Raw genomic sequence first — 20,400 nt, 5'->3', positions numbered from 1 at the left:
CTGAATTTTTTATGATAACCATACATATGAATTAACACATACACAGTACTTTTCTTAACACTTGTGTTCTGTTTCATGTATTCATTTTTAGATTTTTTATTTTATTCTTTTTTTTTTCATTTTATTTGTTTTCATATTATTTTAATATATGTATTTTATTTTTAATTGTGCTAATTCTGCGTATATCTTTACCTGACAAATGGGCAAAGTCTATGTTTCACATTCCACCAGTAAAATAAACAAATACAGGGGAAAATCCTATTGCTAGGCTGAATCATTTCCATCAAATATTGTAGTGACTATTTTTGGTGTGGGGTTAAAACAATAAATAATATTAATATTGTGAAGGGGAACCTGAATGTTTAAATGTGTTATAATTGTTTCACAATAAATAATATTGATATTGTGAAGGGGAACCTGAATGTTTAAATGTGTTATAATTGTTTCACAATAACATTCACTGTAAATTGGCTCGGTTTTAAATGATTAGTGGACTATTTAAGCTGACAGCACAGGAAGACTAAATTCCAGGGATTTGATCTCGATAGATATTTATTTTCATGTGTTTTAATTTGACCTTTCTGAGTTTTAGGAACTCACTTGAAAGAGAGGACTCTTTTTCAAAGACGGACACTTGTGGTCAGAGACAAAATTTCCTTTAGGGACTCTCCTCTCCAGGCCTAAATACTAGATAGTCTAATAGTAGGCAAATTTCTCTTTATTAAAACAGCCCTGATTAAATTCAAAGGTATTAAAAAAATTAAATTATATGAAAAAGCAGGTGACAAGAGGTATAGTAACCTAAAATATGAAAGATATATTTAGGTTACTATACCTTTCGTTACCTATTTTTTAATATAATTATACATTACAGAAATGCCATTAACCTCTCTGATGTCTGCATAATTTTCTTGACATCACCTTGTTGCCACATATTTCACTGCTGTCCATGTGGACAACACACAAGTACAGTATTATCTCACAAAGTCCAGAAAGGCAAGGCAAAACAGAGAAAATAAAAGCAACAAAATGAGAAGATAAAGAGTGAAGAACATACAGGAAAAGAAAATGCATGCAAATGAAGAAAAAAATGTATTGAAATGAAAATCTGTATAGAAGATCTGTATATTAATTAACAATACCATTTATATGAGCTACACATATAGTAAGTAGCACACGTACTGCATTTCTCAATAGCCCCTAAATCAACAGCTAGAGCTTACCTGAAAGCTTTGTACACTGGACGAAACCAGCACACGTACCCGCATGGGCTGAACATGACCAGCCACAAAATAGCCAATCCAAAATTTACCCCAGAGCCTCCAGCAATCCACCAAGCAAGGCATGCAACCAGATTTACAGCAAGAGACAGACAATAAACTAAGGAGAAAGAGAATTCAGATTAATAAACATTCAGTGACCATATGTTATATTATATAGTTAAAATTATGATTGAAAAGTGACAATATCCTCAAACTCAAAAAACTCATTTTTGTTATTTATTAACGTTTATTTATTTAGTGCCAACATACTCCACAGTGCTTTAAACATTGGGAACACATACAGTAATAAAATAAGACAGGAAACAAAGGTAAGAGGACCCTACTCACAAGCTTACACTCTATAGGAAAAAGAGGATTTTTACTCACCGTAAAATCAATTTCTCTTACTACACTGGGGGACACTGCGTTACATTGGGGTATAGTAGGTGGGACTGGAGTTAGGCACTTATTAACTTGTTTGTTTCCCTGACTCCTCCCCCACTATGCCCCTCCTCTGTAGCTGACTTCAGTTTTGTATAACCAAGCCAGGAAGAGAGAAAAAGCAATTCAGAAAGCAACACCAGAAGACAGCACTACTTTCAGAGCAAGGGAGGGCGCGCAGTGTCTGTCCCCCAGTGTAGAAAGAGAAATTGATTTTACGGTGAGTGAAAATCCTCTTTTCTCTATCCTACCACTGGGGGACACTGCGTTACATTTGTGAATGCAAAGGCATGCAACAAAGAAAACAATATGCAGCAGAAACAGACGCTGCCACTCTGTACAACTGCGCCATTGAATGACGCAGTTGTGGCGTACAAAAGGCTGCAACCCTCCTGGAAAGTGCACTGTAAAAGTCACTGGAACCTGCAGAGGGGCACAGACAGAATGTTGGTCGTGATGCAGTGGCAAGAGACCACCTAGACCGTGCCCCGCACCCAGGGCCTGATTAAGGGTTCTGGCCGCCCTAGGCTAATACGGCCGCAGCGCCCCCCCCCCCCCCCCCTCCGAATATATAGGTCTATAGGAACACTCCTGAATATGAATGTTCAGGTGTATTCTCCAGCATTTAAATTTAGACAGATTGTGCCATTGTCTCTTACCTGTCCTTGCTCTTCTCTCTTGCAACTTTGTTATCCTCTCGCTGGCTTCTGGAAAGTTGGCGTCCTTTTTTGAAAATGCAAAAATGTATTATAATGCAAACCCTGAATGATTAGGCCCTTTAGTTAAAACAAAACACTCCATTATGGCCAGCTAAAAGTACCCCATTGGACAGGCATATATAAGCAATATCTGAATATTTGTTGTCAATCAAATACAAACCTCTACCAGTCCCATCTCACTAATATTTAGTATTCTAGTGATTGCTGAGACCACCCATGTGACCACCATACAATCATGAGATTCTGCCCCCCAAAGCTGCTCTATTTTTTTAAATACCCCCTGCAGCCATTTTCCTTAACCACAACCCCCCCCCACAGCCATTTTCCTTAACCCCTGCTGCAGCCATTTTCTTTACCTCCCACCCTGCATCCATCCCCCTTGCAGCTATTTTCCTTACCTCCACTCTGCTAGCTAGCTATCCCCCCCTGTCACATAAAAACTCCCCCAGTCACATATATCAGCCCCCCTCCTCTGCCCTCCTTCATACATATCAACCTCTCTACCTCCCTATAGATTTTCATGGCAGACCCCCCCTCCCACCCTATAGATTTGTATGACAGTCCCCCTCTCCCTCCCTATACATATGCATGACAGTCCCCCCTCTCCCTCCCTATAGATATGCAGGGTAGTCCCCCCTTCCTCCCTATAGATATGCAGGGTAGTTCCCCCCCCTCTCTATAGATATGCAGTGTAGTTCCCCCCTCCCTATAGATATGCAGGGTAGTTCCCCCCCCCCTTCCTATAGATATGCAGGGCAGTTCCCCCTCCCTATAGGTATGCAGGGCAGTTCTCCCCCTACCTATAGATATGCAGGGCAGTTCCCCCCTCCTTATAGATATGCAGGGCAGTTCCCCCCCTCCCTATAGATATGCAGGGCAGGTCCCCCCCCTCCCTATAGATATGCAGGGCAGTTCCTTCCCCCCTCCCTATAGATATGCAGGGCAGTTCCCCCCCCTCCCTATAGATATGCAGGGCAGTTCTTCCCCCTCCCTATAGATATGCAGGGCAGTTCCCCCCTTCACTTACCTGTAGTTGTGCCAGCGTCGCTCCTCTCCTCAGATCAGCAGATAGGAAGTGAAGACGTCCTGCTTCCTGTCTGCTGCACAGCAACAGGCAGCCTGGCGATTGGCTGTGTGTTGCTAACCACTGACCACCAATGCCTTTGATCGTCAAGCCCTCCACCCCCCCGCGGCGACCCCCCCCCCTCCCCCACCCCGAAAAAAAAATGAATGAAGAAAAAAAAAATGTAAAAAAAAAAAAAAATTTTTTTTTTTTTAAAAAAATAAATAAATAAATACCCACAGTGCCGCGCCCCCCGGGACCCAGCGCCCCAGGCTGCAGCCTGGTCAGCCTAGTGGTTGATCAGGCCCTGCCCGCACCCTACGCTCTTTAGCGCTTGAGAGGCTAAAGGGGCATTAAATTCCTAAACAGGAACTGTGCGAACAAGAGCACAAACTATCTCCCGTCGGAGAAATGTTACACAAAAAGAAGAGGCACAACAATGATATACCGCAATCCCTGTGTCAGTGGTATGCAGGCACTAAACGTCAGAACCAATAATGCCTCGTACAACGCGCCACTAATTTTCTGGGAAAGAAAATGAGGAATCAAAGAAAATTTTGCAATCAAAAAAAAATAAAAAAAAAAATTGACCCTAGTCTCTGTCTGTCTCCCTCTCTGTCTGTCTTTGTGTGAGTGTGTGTATATATTAGGGAATTTAGACTGTAAGCTCCAATGGGGCAGGGACTGATGTGAATGAGTTCTCTGTACAGCGCTGCGGAATTAGTGGCGCTATATAAATAAATGATGATGATGATGATGATGATGAGGAAGAGCCATACACACTCTCACCCTGGATCCCCTACGAGATGTGACATCCAAGGAAGCAGCCTGCATTGAGCTAACAACTCAATCCACTCAGTGATATCCAAAGGAACACCATATACACTGATTCAACAGCTGAAGCCAATTAGCGATATCTAAGGAAGCACTGATACAGTGCTTAAGCCATTCAGAGATATACCAGGGAGCACTCATACAATGAGCTAAACGGCTTAACAAACTCAGCGATATCTGAGGGAGCACTCATATAGAGAACTGGCAACGTAAGGCCGTCGTATATACAAGAGAGCACTCATACCATGAGTTAACAGCTTAAATAATTCAGAGAGTCACCGGAGGCCAAAGCAAGCACCCTGATGACGAGAATTAGACTCCCTGGAAATATGCGACCAAGTAAAGGTGGACTGAGCCTGAAGAAACCCCTTAAGCAAGACAACCTTCCGCTGAGCTTGATGGAGAGCCACGGTAATTGCCGCTGAAGGAAGTAGGGCGGAGACCCGAATTGGAGCCAGCTAGAAAAGAAAACCCTTTAAAGATTCCTGAGTGGGACGTGTAAAATTCAAGGAATTTACACCAACCGAATATAGTTTCAAGCCCAAAGAAACAGCTGAAGAAGAAGCTCTACGGCTGTATTTGAGGTAGCAACCATTTCCCTGCAAGGACTCTCTGGCCATAAATGTTGGGCGTCCAACGCCACAGCGTCCAACTAGATGATGAAAATCAAAAATAGCCGAACTGCGAGATGAGGCCGCTTTGGAACCGGAAAAAGAGGGACGTCAACGCTATACTCTAAACCAGGAGAACACTGCTTAGCGAGACACACAGCGGACTACCAGACTAGCTGGGATGCGCCCCCTCCTAGATACACTTGAACACCCACGAGGAAATAGGACCTGTAAATAACATGTACACCCCCAAAGTTCTAGGGAGACCCGACTTGACTATGGACAAATCCACTTGAGGGTCATTAGATTGAGAACCGACAGAGAAAACAGGTTAACATGTCAATAGAACCTGGGCTCCCTCTCGGAGAGCCCTATGACCTAACCAGGAAGGCACAAAGGTATTATCCTGGAGTGACCCACTTTACCCGGAAAATGACTGATTGCTAAGGCATTCGGCCCTCAATAATAATACGTTGGACTTACCTGGCCCATAGTATGGCACAAAGCACACCCCTCCGACCATACACAGGTCGACCCCTATCCTGCAATTAGGATATGGGTATTCCAGAAGTGCTACAAATATACAACAGCCGTGCATTATGAGACCAAATCTCTACAGGTTTCCTGACGCCCTGTACAAGAAGGACAACTGACCCACTCAAAAATCAGTGTGGCTAAGCACCACCCGAAAGGTAAACCAGTGGATCAGGGCAGAGGGATGCTATGCACGTCCAAAACAAGGAAGGCAGCTTCCCTTGATGAGAATCTCCCTGTTGAGACATGGGAGATGTTCCGATGAGGAGAGCCAATGATTCACTAGAACCTTGGTGTCCTATTTTATAAAACATAAACTCATGTTACTGAAAGGAAATTCTGCCAAGAGCATTTTGGCACTGTGTAGAAGAGAGACGAGCGTGTTCTTCGGTAGGAAGATATGGAATGTTCCATTCTAGAAGATGAGGCAGAAGCCAACACTTCTGGTGTGGTAGAATAAGCGAAGACCTGGGAAGGTCTAATGTGACCACCTGCGAACTCAATAATGCAACCCTGCTGCTTGCTGAGAGGCTGCAAGTATAATATTCTGGCTGAAAACGTCTAGCTATAAGCTAAGCGTTGGTTGTAATAAAGAACTTACATCTACGGGGGATGTCCCCAGACCTATGGATGTTTACCTGACAGCCACTGTACATAAACTATAAAGTACCCCTGTAAGGCTAGGCCTGACCCGGAATGTGGCACCCTGACCTTAGATCAACAGAGAGGATGAACGGATTGAACACGTAACCATCATGGCCTGGTGTCGCTGACATAAAAAAAAGAAAGCACACCCACCGCCAGAAGCCTTTGAATACTCGTTTGTAATAATGCAAATTGAGAGTTCCAATACTGGAACGTAGTCCTGTGAGCCTGTGGAAAACTAGTGTTATCATAGCTGGATGGCTATATTACTACCAGCTATGACTCCGCTGGGTGAATACAAACCACCCCAGTAACCTTTAATGTAAATAAAGGTTAGCGAACTACTTCTGTCAGAGAACCCCTAGATAAAACCCTTTACCAGCTCCTGCTCTGTGTAGGAAAAACCTCTTTAGTCAGCTCCCGCCGGGGATAGCAGAATAAGAGAACTGAACAACCACAGGATTGTCACCAGCAGGGATTACTTCCCTTGTATTCACATTGACAGGAAAGTGAGGGAAGATGAAAATCTGGCCAGTCTATTACCGTTTACCTGGTTTATGTCAAAAAACAGACACCAAGAGAAATATATGAGGAAAAACATTTTCTCAATAGGGTGTCACTAAGGCTTAGGTTGCAAAATGAAATAAAGACTGGTGTTTTGCCAATGCTAAAACTGTGTAAAGTTTAAGCCGGAATAATCCACCTCGTGTGTGTAACCAGAGGGAATAATGTTCTTGCTCGTAAAACCAAGATCGAAATAGACATCCTCTAGTGAGAAATTACCTACATCCTGATTCTGACTGTGACAACAGTGAGAGATAAAAACCTGCCCATCTTTGGAAGATGGTGAACAACAGTGTCTTTGTTCAGATGGTTTTCCACCTGAATAGCGGAATGCCGCTTCTGTTTTAGCGGACAGATATAAGCTGTGTGGGGGCTTAACCAACACAATGTAAACATGTGTAGAAGCCTGAAAAAGGGTATACTCACGTACCTTTTCGGACTTTAAAATCACCTTAATGAGCTCGACCACCTCAGGCGGCAGTGATTTAGGCCAGACCTGTTTCTGCAAAACTGCTGACACAGAAAGGGGAACACCCTGTTTGTAGAACCTAGGCCACTGATGCTGCTGTAGATTTAGCACAGCTTGACTTCTGCGGAACTGCAGTCACCGAAGTGGATGCACCTTGTTCGCCAAGCTAAGTCTCATAAGCTGCACAGAGAGCATATGGGCTAAGCTGTAGAAAAGGTGATATTTAAAAATATATTTTTATACAGACATAATGCAACTGAGGTGTACCAGCGAGGTACTCTGATACCTAAGACAATAATAAGCAAAGAGTCAGGAAATATAAATGAATCTCGTCAACTGTACATAAATATTGTCAGTACATACGGAAAACTCCTACTAGGGGAGTTTCTCCAGCCATAACGCAATGGAATTATACGTGAGACCAAATACATCTATATGACATGTCTTGGGCACCTTGATTATATACACATTGCAACATGCAAATGCTGATTCTTACCCCGGTAAAGCATACAGCATAATTATATATCCTTTTAAACAAATACATTGTGTGATACATATACCTATACACACACACATATATATATATATATATATATATATATATATATACAAACACGCATACGTGTGCATACAGAGCATTCTGGATAGGCTGGTCAAAAGATAATCCAGAAGTACATAGGGCACCTGTGTATCATAGTACAGACATACCAGAGAATGTCTATTACACGTGGGAACTCTGATGCAGACAGTGAAAATTAAAAGGCACAAGTTGCAATAACAAGCCCTTTATATATATTAGAGGTTCAATGCAGCATAGAAACTCCTCTAGGCTATATACCAGGAAGTTTCTAGGAATTAGACACCAAGGGGTATATTTACTAAACGGCGGGTTTGAAAAAGTGGAGATGTTGCCTATAGCAACCAATCAGATTCTAGCTGTCATTTATTTAGTGCATTCTACAAAATGAAAGCTAGAATCTGATTGGCTGCTATAGGCAACATCTCCACTTCTTCAAACCCGCAGTTTAGTAAATCTAGCCTCAAGTGTGAAAACAGTCCTAGTCTATATCCAAAAAAGACTGAACAAGTTAACTTTTGTTTAGCAAACAAAATAACAACAATACAGAGGTACCGGCAGTTTTGGAGGCAGAGGTGTTTCAGCGTGCAGCCCAATGTCTCTGTCTGGCACAGCCTCCAGGCATGGGCACGTCTGTTGTACAGTAGCTGAAAGGGGGAGTGAGTTCAGACTTCCATCCATCCCTCAAGATGGCCGCCTCCACATGCCGCCGAACTGTACATACAAAGTATGTCAGTCAGCATTAACAAGGCATCCTCCGCTAATTTTAATGTGCCCAGACTGCGGGGAGCATGATTGAGCTAATCGCCTTATCCAAAAGCGCGATCACTGCCAAGGAGGCGGGGGACCTTGCCGGCATGTCTGCGGGGCAAGGAGAGGCTATTGTAGCTTCACTCCCGCCCGACAAAAAATTCCATATGGACGTTTTAACTACATATATATATATATATATATATATATATATATATATATATATATATATAAATATATATATATTGTAGCCACTCACGTGGCTGCTGCGATCTGCTGCCCGAATGGCAGTTACAATAAGAGGGCCAACTGCTCATTTCTAGGGGGAGACTGCCGGCAATGGTGCAAGGTAAGAAAGGCAGGCTGCTTCTTACCTTGCGCAGGGACCAGGGTGAATGAAACCTGACAGGCTATTCACCCACTCTGGGATTTAGGCGAGATCCCCACGCAGCACCTGCAAAAGGAAGAAAATAAAAACATGAAACCTAAAATTAAACTAAGTATAGGCAGGAGCCTATACAGAAGTGACCTTTCTCCAGAAGGCACTTACAACAACTGAAGTCAGCTACAGAGAAGGGGCATAGTGGGGGAGGAGTCAGGGAAACAAACAAGTTTATAAGTGCCTAACTCCAGTCCCACCTACTATACCCCAATATAACGCAGTGTCCCCCAGTGGTAGGATAGAGAAATAGTGAGTTTGTTACATGAGGCTAAGTATCACAGATTGCATATTGGTGCAGTGAGATTGCAATGAGGTGCTTAGTGCAGCTATATGGTCCAGTCATGCAGCAATTTTGGTATCAGTATAGAAGGAGAATAATACGAGTCTTGCGTGAACTGTGTACAGTGGTGGTTAGCAGGTTAGGGAAGACCAGGAAGTTTAAGCGTGTGGTTTAAGCGTTTGATTAACTTGTCTAAAGAAGTGATTTTTCATGGAATGCTTGATGGTTTGGCGGCTAGGGAAAAAAGTCTTGTTATATGAGGGAAGGAAAGAAAAAAATTGAGAATGCATGCATGTAATAAATGTGGATTAGAGGCACATTGTGGAGAGAACAAGTTGGGAAATATTTTAGGATAAGTGCTATACCTGCAATTACCAATGACTTGTATCCATATAGTAGAACCGTATCTATGATGATGAAGTGTTAGTATAGTGTATAATGCATAGTGCATATAATTACCAACTACCTAGAGCCAGGATCAACTGCTGTCTGTGGTTACTAAGTGACTGGAATCAATTACTAGCACTGTTGTGGCACTCTGTCTGTGGTTATCAACTGCCAGAAGCCAGGAACTACCATAGTATCTGTATACACCAACTACCTGGAGTCAAGAATTAGCCTAGTGACTGTGTCCAAGAACACAAAACACCTACTATTTTTAGTCTGTTACGTTATGTATAGAGTGTTCCTCTCACCTCTTAGATTGTAAGCTTGTTTGAGTAGAGTCATCTTTACCTTCTGCTTCATGCCATTGTTAAGTTATTTGTTTGTATCACAATCCTCTCATGTACAACACTAAGTACTATAATGGATATAATAATAAAGATAATGATAATAGTAATAAAAATAATGCAATGTATGTTTGTGTACTTTTGTTAATAGCATTCCATGTTAGTAGAATTAATTAAAAAAAAATTTAAATACATTTTATTGATTTTTTTTTTTTTAACAGAGAAAAGAAGGGTGGGGAGGGAGGAACAAAAAGGCAAAAGGGTTAAGGGCCAGGAGCTGGAATTATATGTATTTTGTACAGTACAGATAAGCGCATGTCAAATATACAATCATAATGAAACAATCAAGCAGAAACGGGTATACCAGCATAAAACAAATATTGTGAGGGCATATATGGCATTGAGAGGTAGAGGAAAAAAGAACAGATGAAAGAAGAAAAAATTAAGGTGGGAGAAGGAAAGAGGATGTTAGTACAAAATAGAGGAAAAATAGAGGGGGGGGAACACGAATCAAAGGGCAGTTGGTACAATAACTAACAATAGCGTGCATTGAGTTCTCCAAACAGTCGGGATATGTCACATTTATAGAAGAGGGATATTTGAAAGCAAAAAGAGGATTTATGTACTTACGTTAAATCTGTTTCTCTGATTCCGTCTGGGGGACACTGCTTACCATGGGTTGTGGAGGGAGCTTGGGGAGTTGGCACCTAACTCGTTAACTTTAGTACTGCCAACAGACCCCTCCCCTCTACAATCCCCCTGCCTCCTCTTGTTCAGTTAATTAAAAAGCCCAAGGAGGAAAGGCCAGTCAAACAAGAGTACACAGAAGAAAAGCAGAACGGAGGGATCGCAGTGTCCCCCAGACGGAATCAGAGAAACGGATTTAACGTAAGTACATAAATCCTCTTTTTTCTTTCATCCAGTCAGGGGGACACTGCTTACCATGGGGACATTCTAAAGCAGCCCCCTAAGGGTGGGACTACTCTGAAAATCCCGCTCGTAAAGTACTACGAGCGAAATTTGCATCAGCGGAAGCAAATACATTAAACTGGTAAAATTTTGTAAATGTATGGACAGAAGACCAGGTGGCTACCCTGCAAAGAAGCCCCATTTCGTGCTACCCCTACCAATCTGGTGGAATGGGCGGTAAGTCTCTCCGGCACAGGACGGTTAGCCTTTATGTAAGCCTGTTTAATGGTTGCCGTAATCCATCTTGCAATGGACTGTTTTGAGGCTGGCCAGCCTCTCTTATTGGCATCATAAAGAACAAATAGAGAATCGGTACGTCTAATCAGAGAAGTTCTTTTGACATAAATGCGGAGAGCCCTAACCACATCTAACTTTTCCATAGACTGCTGATCCGAATGGGAAGTAGATGAAAAGACCGGAACTACAATTTCTTGGTTCAGATGAAAAGTTGAAACTACCTTTGGAACGAAGGAAGGAAGGGTTCTTAACACCGCTCTGTCCTCGTGGAAAACCAAATATGGTTCCCGACAAGACAGAGTTCCTAATTCCGAAACCCTACGCGCATATGCGATAGCCAAAAGAAAGAGGACATTCGAGGTCAACCACTTTAAATCTGCACCAAGTAATGGCTCAAAGGGAGGCCCTTTAAGCATATCCAGCACCAGGTTGAGATCCCATGGTGCTGTAGGCGGAACATAGGGAGGTTGAATATGCAAGACTCCCTGAAGGAAAGTCCTAATATCTGGTAAATCCGCTAGTTTCAGATGAAAAAACATTGAAAGAGCCGATACCTGAACTTTTAGGGAACCTAACCGAAGCCCTGCCTCCAGACCATCCTGAAGGAAAGCCAACAAGCGAGGGAGACGAAAGGAGGACGAGGGACATGTCCTATTTTCGCACCATCTGATGTAGGCTCTCCAAATCCGGTGATATATGCGAGCTGAAACTGGTTTTCTGGCTCAAATTAAAGTGTCTACTACTCTGGGGGAAAAACCTCTAGCCCTTCAGAGGCTAGCTTCAACAGCCATGCCGTTAAACTGAGCTGAGGTAAATTCTGGTGACGGAAGGGACCTTGCAGAAGCAGGTCGTCTCGTGACGGAAGAGGAATTCCCTGTACTCCCGCCATAGAGATTATGATTATGTACCAGAATCGGTGCGGCCATGAGGGAGCTATCAGAATTACTGGCAGACCCCCCTGCCTTACTCGTCTGAGTACGCGAGGAAGCATGGGAATCGGAGTAAACAGGTATCCCAACCTGAACTCCCATGACATTGTCATAACGTCCACTGCCACCGCTAAGGGGTCTCTTGCCCTTGCGCAGAACCATGAGACTTATGTCCGGAAGACCCCACCTCTGAACCAGAGACTGGAAAACTTCCAGATGGAGTGACCACTCCCCCGGCATCATTTGGTTTCGACTTAAGTAGTCGGCCTCCCAGTTTCTTATTCCTGGAATGTAAACTGCGGAGATTGCAGGGACATATTGTTCTGCCCAAACCAAAATTTGAGCAGCAATCTTCATTGCAGCTACACTCCTGGTTCCTCCCTGCCTGTTGACATATGCCACGGCTGTAACATTGTCGGACTGGACTCTGACAGGGTGGCTCTGGAGGAGGGACTGGGCCCCCCGGAGGGCTAAAAGAATAGCCTTCAACTCCAGCACATTTATAGATAAGGCTGCTTCCTGAACCGACCAAAGTCCCTGGAGTCAGAGGTGCAGGATTACCGCCCCCCAACCTTTTAGGCTGGCGTCCGTCGTAGCTATGATCCATGAGCATGGAGCGAAGGACCTGCCCACCCTCAAGTGATCCAGGACTAACCACCACTGGAGCGATTCTATCGTCCCCGGAGATAGAGATATTTTCTGGAGATCCAAGCGTAGGTGGGATCCTGACCATTTCGTCAATAGATCCCACTGAAAAGATCGGGAATGAGCTCGCCCGAATGGAATGGTCTCGAAGGAGGCCACCATCTTTCCCAGCAGCCGCATGCACAAGTGCATTGAGGGGCTGGGAGAAGTCAAGACCTGAGTTGTTACACTCTGAATAGAACTGATCTTCACGACGGGCAGGAATACCTTTTGCTGACTGGTGTCCATAATGAGCCCTAAGAAAACCATGCGTTGACACGGAACCATCTGAGATTTCCTTAAGTTTATTAGCCATCCATGGCCCTTGAGAACTGCCAAGGAGAGGGATAAGTGATGACGTAAGCCAGTCTCCGAGGAAGATTTGATGAGCAGGTCGTCCAAATAAGGTACTACCTGAACTCCCTGTAGGTGAAGACATGCTGCGATAACTGACATGATCTTCGTAAAAACCCTCGGCGCTGTGGAGAGGCCGAATGGGAGGGCCGGAAACTGATAGTGGGAGGATCCCACTGTGAATCTTAGGAGAGATTGATGGTGGATCCAAATGGGAACGTGGAGGTAAGCGTCCTTTATATCTATGGACGCCAAAAACTGATCCTTCTCTAAGCCGTTTATCACTGACCTCAGGGATTCCATCCGAAACTTGTCCACCCTTAAGTGCACATTGAGGCCCTTTAAGTTTAAAATGGGCCGAAAGGACCTGTCCGGCTTCTTGACAAGAAACAGGTTTGAATAGAAGCCCTGTCCTTTCTGGTAGTTTGGGACCCTGCAGATAACTATTTGAGAAAGAAGAGAGACGACACTATCTTGTATTGCCTGGCGTCTTGATGGATCTCGGGGTAACAGAGTTAAGAAGAAACGATGTGGAGCCGTGGCCAGCAGGTCTATCCTGTACCCCTCTGATATAATGCCCCGAATCCAAGGATCTTGAGAGGATGCTGCTCATTGTTCCTGAAACAAAGACAGACGTCCCCCCACTGGCGCCCCCTCCAAAAGAACAGAGTGGTCGTCAGGACGCAGGCTTCTCCTGGGTCTTGGAGGTATGACGCCTACCTGCAAACGAGGATCTCCCCCTGGCAGAGGAGCCTCGAGAATTGGGCTGCCTGCCTCTAAAGGACTGACCCCTAGGCAAGGAAGCCCCCCGAAAGGGCTGGCAAAAGGAGCTGACCCGAGGGTTAAGGCTCCTACTAGGGAATACCGGCAAGGAAGTGCTTTTGCCCCCCGTTGCCTGTGAGATCAGGGTATCCAATTCCGGGCCGAACAAACCTGTTGCAGAAAAAGGAATAGTTTCCACTGACTTTTTTGATTCCGCATCTCCTTCCCAGGATTTCAGCCATAACGTCCGTCTTGCAGAAATAGATGCAGCCTGAATAGAAGATGAAACAGCTGCTGTGTTCTGGGCCGCCTAATAAAGGTACCCCGATGCCTCCTTTAAATGCAAAGCCAGGGGAAGTTAAGTCAGAGTCCTGTAAGGCCTCTGCTAACTGGTCTGCCCATGTTTCCATGGCTCTAGCCACCCAAGCTGAAGCAAATGTGGGTCTAAAGGAAGAACCCGCAGCTGCAAATATAGATTTCAGCTGAGATTCTACCCTACGATCATTGACATCCTGCAGAGATGCTGAACCCGGGGTTGGGAGTAAAGTGTGTCGGGCTATTGGAATATTGACCTTTGGAATAAACTCCCAGCGGGCCACAACTTCCTCCTGTAAGGGATACAGGGAGGAGAATCTATTGAGTACAGAGAACCTTTTATCAGGCTGTTTCCAGCAATATCCTTAAGCTCTACTGAAGGTGGAAAACGGCTAGCCTTTCTTTTGGCCTTCTTAAAGAGACTTCTGTCTCTAGGAGTAGGATCCTCCGGTTCAGGGAGGTACAAAGCTTGTCTAACTGGTAAAACCAAATCATTAATAAATTGGCTTTTAGAACTTTCTTCCTGACCCAAAGGTTGAACCTGGTTAGGATCAGAATTAATTTCCCCTTCTTCCTCTGAAAACTCCTCAGAGTCTGGAAGGACCATAAGGGTATTATCAGACCTAGGACGCTTTCTTTTAGAAGGCGGGATGTTCGGGGATTCAAGTAACTGGTTTAGCTTATCCAAACCCTTTATAAATGCTGTGGACCATGGCGGTTCTGTGGGAACAGGGGCCTGGTCCGTATGTAAAGAGGAAAGCCCTGGCATAGAGGTTCCAATAAAACCTGTGGTAGTAGGGAGGCCCAGCTGTGTACTAGGATTATTAGCCACCGAGGTTACAACACTAGACCACAACTGATTGGATTGGCAAACCATCTGAGCTAAAGAGGAAACCGACTGTGATAGGGAGGCCACCCAGGCCGGTTCCTCCGTCGGTGGGGCTGACATTTGCTGGGTTTGCGCAGGTGGGACCTCTGCTTCGCAGACAGAGCATAGCGCCAACGGGTCCTTCTGGCCATAAGGTAATTTAACATGACATTTAGAACATGTAAAATATTTTGCAATAAGGCCCTTTCCCTTATCTGACATTTCTTAATAAAGGAAGGCACACCAAACACACTGACTAAAATTGTTAAATTTAGCTGAGTAGAGAGAGAGAGATATAATTGTGTGGAGAGAGAGGTCAAAACTACAAGTAATCAACTAATCTAGATATAAAAGTTGTACTTGTAAAATTTTAAACACAAAATAATACCTAAGCAAGTAGGAGAACTATAACATAACCCCTACTAGCCCACTTGTACACAGCATTACAGAATATGTGTTTAAATAAATCAAATACTTAGCCCATAGGCCAAACAGGGGAGAAGTCCAGCAGCAGTATCCTGGTGTCTGCTCCCTCAGCTCTCTTCTCTCTTCCCGGGCTTCTCTTTGGCGCCAGAAGACTGGAACAGACCATCTCTCTCTCTGGAAGGAGGGGGAGCTCTATTTCTTAGCTCCCACCCTTCAGTAATGCTGCCACTGCAGCGATATTGTCCAATAAAAAATAAAAAGGTGGATTAAATGGCAGAGTAGTGGAGACCTCCAGCGGAGGTCTCCGCAGCGTATAATACCTGATGCCCCCTCCTATGAATGAGGGGGGATCCAGGTATAGCCCCCTTCTCCTCTCCTCCGTTTTTTTAAAATGGCCGCCACCAATATAATATCCGATAATTGGCGCTCTATGCCTGCAGTGGCAGCGCGCCGGTTATCGGGGAGGCTTCCAGGAGTGACAGCGGTCCGTGAGACCGCTTGTCACCCCCAATTCAGCCACCCATTTCCTGTCTTCCTGTCCCTGTCAGTGAGAGCCGCTGGCTCCCATCTGACAGGGTAGTGCCTGTGCTGCCGTGCTGTGAGTGTGTTCTCTATATTAGAACACACTCCAGCTCTGCCACCTAAAAAAAAGGAATAAAATAAATGAAATAAAGAAATAAAATTACTAACAGTACTGAAAAACGCTTCCCAACTCACGGGCACCTAAAAAAAACTGAACAAAAGGGAGCAGGGGGATTGTAGAGGGGAGGGGTCTGTCGGCAGTACTAGAGTTAACTAGTTAGGTGCCAACTCCCCAAGCTCCCTCCACAACCCATGGTAAGCAGTGTCCCCCAGACTGGATGAAAGAGAAATAGTCTTGCCAGAAATGCCAGGTTGATAGCAATTGATTGGGTCGGTCATTTAAGATATTGGTCATATGCTCTAGGTTATAGATTTGCCAAACACTCTGGATCAACGCTGGAATATTGGGACCCTCCAACTGATTCCAATTTTTGGCAATCAAACATCTAACAGCAGTGAGCATGTGGCTAGGGAGTTTCCAGATCACTCTGTGAATGTCAGGTGGGAGACGAGGGAGGAGGAATTAGGAGAGGTGAAATGGAATTTGCAGGTCAATAATTTTGTGGATAAGATCAGCAACACCATGCCAGAAAGGAACAATTTTAGGGCAGCTCCACCAAAAGTGAGGCAGGCACCCAGTTGACCACAGTTGCGCCAGCAAAGATCTGTGGTAATTGGATAAGTAGCCTTCAGTCTGGAGGAGACCAAATACCAGAGAAATAAATGTTTATAAGAATTCTCTTTAATTTGGGTGCAAATTAAAGATTTATCAACTGCTTCTCTAATTTCCTTCCATTCCTCAACATTTAGGGTATCAGCCATATCTTCATCCCAGCGTATCTCATGTGACAAAAACTTTATAGGAGGGAAGGACAGCAAGGTGAGCAGGGGTCTATTCTGTTATTAAAAAGGTGACAAATTTGTAAATACTGATAGAAGGCCAAATAGAATAAGATGATTGCAGAGCTCAAGGAAATTTGGGAAGAATCCCATCGGAACTACATAGGGTAGAAATATAAAGTTATGCTTTAACGAGTGAGTAACTGAACTTCGGGTTGAGCCCAGGAGTAAACGAGGAGTTATTTCATAGAGGGAACATTTGTTTTGTGTTTTCTACGAGTTTGAAAAAGTACAGTGTATCCAAATTGAAAGAGAGAAGCACACTGTGCACTGTGGGGGGAGGGTGTGTAGGACGGGGGGTTCGATCTTTAGGATCTAACTAGTATAGGATACAGCGAGACCACATCTGAGGGTATACATGAGCTAGGGCGATCTGGGTGAGATGAGACGCTAAGTAAGATCTATGAAGGCAGGGGAGACCCAGGCCGCCATTTTTAGCGTATCAATATAGGGCTTTGAGACGGACACGTGGACGTCTACTTGACCATACAAACTGAGAAATACTGGATTGAACATCCTTAACAACAATTGAGGGGACAAGGACTGGCAAAGTTTAAAATAAATTAACCTATGAAGGATGTTCATTTTTACAGCAGCTACTCTGCCAATCCAGGAGATAAAGAGAGAGCTCCAAGAGAGATCACATTTTAAAGAAGCTGTTAATGGGGGAAAATTCGCTGCAAATAATTTATCATAGCTCCTGGTTAATTTAATTCCTAGGTAATCAGATTTGGTAGCCAATTGAATTTAAAAGTCTCCTGTAAATGTGTTTGGGTGTTAACTGGGAAATTAAGGGCAAGGGCTTCCGTTTGGTCTGAATTAATCTTAAAATTTGATAGCACGCCATCATTTTTAATTTCAGATAAGAAAGCTGGGATTGAGACATGAGGATTCGTAAACGTGAGAAGCACATCATCAGCATATAGTGCTAACTTGAAAGATCACGTGACGGTTGAGATTCCAGATATGTTCTGATTGAGGCATATTCTAGCAGCAAGGGGCTCCATTAATAACACAAAGAGGAGAGGCTAAAGGGGGCATGCCTGTCTAGTGCCATTGTGGATGGAAAATGGGGGGTAGGAACAGCCACTGGCTAAGACTATAGCTGAGGGATTGAAATATAACAAAGCAATACCTCTAAGGAAAGGACCATCAATAACGACAGAACCAAGAACTTTGCGCATGAAGAGCCAAGACTTTCGGTCGAATGCTTTTTCATCATCGATGGCCACCACTGGATCATGGGTCATAAGTTTGTTAGCAGCATAAATTAAGTCAATAACTTTTCTGGTGTTATCAGCTGCTTGCCGGTTAGGGATAAATTCAACCTGAACCAAGTGGAACAGGGAGGGCATAACCTGGGCTAAACGATTAACTAGTATTTTAGCAAACAACTTCAGATCCACATTTAACAGAGAAATAGGACAATAACTTGCACATTGGTTGGGATCTTTTCCTTCTTTCGGAATTACAACTATGTTTGCTCTGGTGGTGGCCCCATCAGGAGTATATATAATATCTAAGAGCATGGGGGAGCATTTTTTTTGTAATATGTGGCAGTGAAGCCAGCAGTGTCTGGGGCAGATGTATTTTTAAGAGATTTTAAAGTGAGTTTCAGTTCCTCGGATGTTATCTCCTCGTTCAAAGAGGTTAGTTGTGATTGACACAGTGTTGGGAGCCGACAAGACTCCAGAAACTGCCCGTACTAACCCGGAGATCTTTAGGAGGGGGATTATCTGCATGTAAGTCGTAAAGTTTGGAGTAAAATTCATGGAAACGATCATCTATTTTTTTAGGGTCATATAGTTTGTTAGAGGATGCATCTAGTATTGATATAATTCTGTTACGTGTTCTCTTAGGGCTATATTTACTAAGCTGCGGGTTTGAAAAAGTGGAGATGTTGCCTATAGCAACCACTCAGATTCTAGCTGTCATTTTGTAGAATGCACTATAATAAATAAATGACATCTAGAATCTGTCCACTTTTTCAAGCAGTTTAGTAAATCTAGCCCTTATAGTGCAAACTATGAGCTAGTAGGGAATCTGCTTTATTCCATTTTCCGTAAATATATTTGGCGCAACCATTTCAGGGTATCGGCAGCTTTGGATGATAGAATTTGTTGGAATTGGCTCTTGAGCTAGGATTTTTAGGCAAGTCTTGCGTTTCGGGTGGTGCTGGTGTTTTTTAGTAAGGGAAGTTATCTCTGATTCGAGGTCATGGATACAGGATAATTGGGCCTTTTTAGAAGCAGATGACACACTAATTAAAGGCCATGCTTTATGAGCTTCCCAAATTACAGAATGAGAGATGTCTGGGGAGTTATTAAGTTCCGTGAACTCCACGATAGCCTGCATAACTTTTTGTTTATTTTCTTTGGAAAGGATGTTATTGTGTAGACGCCAAGAACTGCGAGGACAAACAATGGGACATATGTCTAAATAAAAGGAAACCGCTGAGTGATCTGACCAAGAAACAGGGGAAATGACATAGGAGTGTAGTAAAGAATTGGTAGAACTATTGGATAGAATCACGTCAATATGTGTATGAATATTGTGGGGAACTGAAAAATGTGTGAAGGCAAGTGCTGTTGAATTTAGAACCCGCCAGGTGTTATAAAAGTCATAGAGTTTAAGTAAGGCATTGAGTTGACGAGAATCACTGGAGGGATGTACGGAGGTAGGAGAGGATGGCAAGCGGTCTAATTTAACATCTAATGTAGTGTTGAAGTCACCACCAAGTATGATATGACCCTTGGTGGACTGAAGAAATTTAGCAAAGAATTCAGTGAAGAAGGATCCCTGTCCCACATTTCGAGCATAAAGAGTAGCTATAGTGACAGCGGTCTGGGAAATGAAACCAATTATAATCGTATATATTCCGTGGTCATCTACAATCGTGGAATCAACTGTAAGTGAAATAGAGTGATGTGCTTAGATGGCTGTGCCACACAACTTATGAGGGGATGTTGAACAGAAAGCATAAGGGAAGGTCTTATTTGAGAGGCCTGGATGCGTATAGGAAAAGTGTGTTTCTTGCAATAAAACAATATGAGCATTTAGTCGTTTTAAGAGTTGCAACACCATGGTGCGTTTTTGAGGAACATTAAGCCCATTCACGTTCAGGGAGAATGTCATGATGGATAGTAGAGTAGCAAGCTACATTGACACTGCCAGAGAACTCGGGTAGAGAGACAAAAGAATGGGAAGATGAGGAGAAAGAGTGTTAGTAAGGGGAAGAGAAGGAGGGGGGCTGGAGACTGGTAAATCAACAGCCAGTGCGTAATGGTCTAGAGGACACATTCTGTGCATCAGGAAAGTACTGGGGGAAGTGACTAACAGTCAAAGCGGAGATATTAAGAGTAAGTTTTAACACAAGACTTAAAGTGAGGGGGGTGGCTGGTGAGCCAAGTGGGAAACACACATTAGTACTCAGGGTAATTAAACAGCGGAAC

The 20,400-nt window shown here is 43.7% G+C and overlaps 1 protein-coding gene across 2 annotated transcripts in view; it reads right to left on the bottom strand.

Moving 5' to 3' along the window:
* The window catches only part of SCAMP4 (secretory carrier membrane protein 4), a 113,948-nt gene that overhangs the window by 72,363 nt on the left and 21,185 nt on the right, over nucleotides 1-20,400 (bottom strand). For both annotated transcript variants that reach the window (XM_075204779.1, XM_075204780.1), the window contains one exon: nucleotides 1,224-1,380. In XM_075204779.1, coding sequence (XP_075060880.1) covers nucleotides 1,224-1,380 — 157 coding nt within the window. The remainder of the gene's footprint in view (nucleotides 1-1,223; nucleotides 1,381-20,400) is intronic.

This window comes from Mixophyes fleayi, chromosome 1 (assembly GCF_038048845.1).
Source record: "Mixophyes fleayi isolate aMixFle1 chromosome 1, aMixFle1.hap1, whole genome shotgun sequence".
Lineage (NCBI taxonomy): Eukaryota > Metazoa > Chordata > Amphibia > Anura > Limnodynastidae > Mixophyes > Mixophyes fleayi.
This window is presented reverse-complemented; position numbering and strand designations above follow the sequence as displayed.